This window comes from Rosa chinensis, chromosome 2, assembly GCF_002994745.2.
Source record: "Rosa chinensis cultivar Old Blush chromosome 2, RchiOBHm-V2, whole genome shotgun sequence".
Taxonomy (NCBI): domain Eukaryota; kingdom Viridiplantae; phylum Streptophyta; class Magnoliopsida; order Rosales; family Rosaceae; genus Rosa; species Rosa chinensis.
Window position 1 is genome coordinate 86,643,060 of NC_037089.1, and position 1,650 is coordinate 86,644,709.

At 37.7% G+C, this 1,650-nt stretch overlaps 1 protein-coding gene across 1 annotated transcript; it reads left to right on the forward strand.

The window, feature by feature from the left end:
- The first annotated feature begins 246 nt into the window (after positions 1 to 246).
- Positions 247 to 931, forward strand: LOC112190259 (18.1 kDa class I heat shock protein). Its single transcript, XM_024329685.2, has one exon. It carries the CDS (start codon positions 312 to 314, stop codon positions 753 to 755), a length of 444 nt encoding a protein of 147 aa, XP_024185453.1. The 5' UTR covers positions 247 to 311; the 3' UTR covers positions 756 to 931.
- The last annotated feature ends 719 nt before the right edge of the window (positions 932 to 1,650 follow it).

Consider the following 1,650-nt stretch of genomic DNA (forward strand, 5'->3'; position numbering starts at 1 on the left):
AGCTATGAGATTATATATGTACTCTTTGCAATCATTAAAGCTATAGCTTTGTCTTAAACACGTCACTCAAATAGAATGTTGAGGATATAGTTCCAGCTATCGAAGATGGTAGAACATACATTCGGATAGAAATCGTTAGAAAATGAATAGCCAAGAAACTTCAAGACCCAAAAAAGAAACTTCAAGACCCATCCCATAATCAATGCTCCCACTCCTATAAGAATCCCCTACACAATGCAAATCAAGCACAAGCAAGCTGTACTACTATCCAAAAGCGTTAGCTAGACTTTCTTCAACATATACTGATCGATATGCAATCAGACATGTCACTCATTTCCCAACTGTTTGGGGATGAAACATTGGATCCCTTCCTTTCTATGATCAACCAGTGTCCAGTGCTCAGCACCCCAACTGATTGGAAGGAGACCCCTAAAGCCCACGTTTTCGTTTCCGACCTGCCAGGGCTGAAGAAAGAGGAGGTGAAAGTGGAGGTTGACGATGGCAGAGTGCTCCAAATAAGCGGCGAGAGGAAAGTGGAAGAAGAAAATGGTGGCGGTGATAAGAAGGATCGTCAGTATAAGTGGCACCGTGTCGAACGTTGCCGTGGCAAGTTCCTCAGGAGGTTTAAGCTACCGGAAAATGCCAAGACTGATGACATTCAGGCGTCCATGAAGAACGGAGTGCTTACTGTCACTGTTCCCAAGCAGGAGGTTCCAAAACCTCAAAGGAAGGTCGTTGAGATTGAAGCACATTAACTATTAATTCAAGGGTTTAATAATATATGGGATGTGTGTGACAATAAATGGTTAATAGTGTGGTTATGCAGGTTTGCTTTGTTTCTCATGCATATTTTTCCTTTTTGTGATGTACATGAAACTGAAGGTATGCAATTTATATATCGTTAAATAAAGCTTGATGTTTGCAAACTCAATTTAGATGCTTATTAATTATTTACACAAGTAAGACAAATATTATAAGAAGTGAAACATTATGAGTGTTATGAAAAGTAAACAAGTTTTTTATGAAAAGAAAATCGACTAAGACTAAGAAACACATTTTCTTGTTAAAATAAACCTAAGCTTCTTCATTTCAGTCATTGGTATGACGTGTTTGAAACACTTTTAATTAAGTTAAATCCTACACTATTAAGTCTATAACACACATTTACTTCTTTATGGAAACAATTGTTTATTCTAACACTTAAATCCTAATTTGTCTAATCAAAATTGTTATCCGGTCCATGAAACTAAAGGGAGAGGATCCTCAAAGGGTTTTGCCGTTTTGGAATCTAGATGCAAAATATTAAAACGAGCGGTGCTGGCCTTCCGGCCACTTGTGAAAAGCCAAGAACTAATGAATCGGAAGTTGCACAAAACGAATGTCTTTCAAACCCGACCACACCCACAATGCCTGTCATGGGACCTGTCTAGATTACCTCCATTTTTATAATTGAGTTATTGAGTGTCCATACTCCATACTCATTTGTTCTTTAAATTTCTACCTAGGAATTTAGCTAAAATAGATTGATAGATTGAAACGGCCGGCAGTTTTTAGTTTTGGTGGTTGCATTATAGTGTTGTCCGAACCTAATTTACAAAGATTACTGTAGCCAACTAGCTTTATTGCTTTTTTGTATTGCATTCTTCTTTG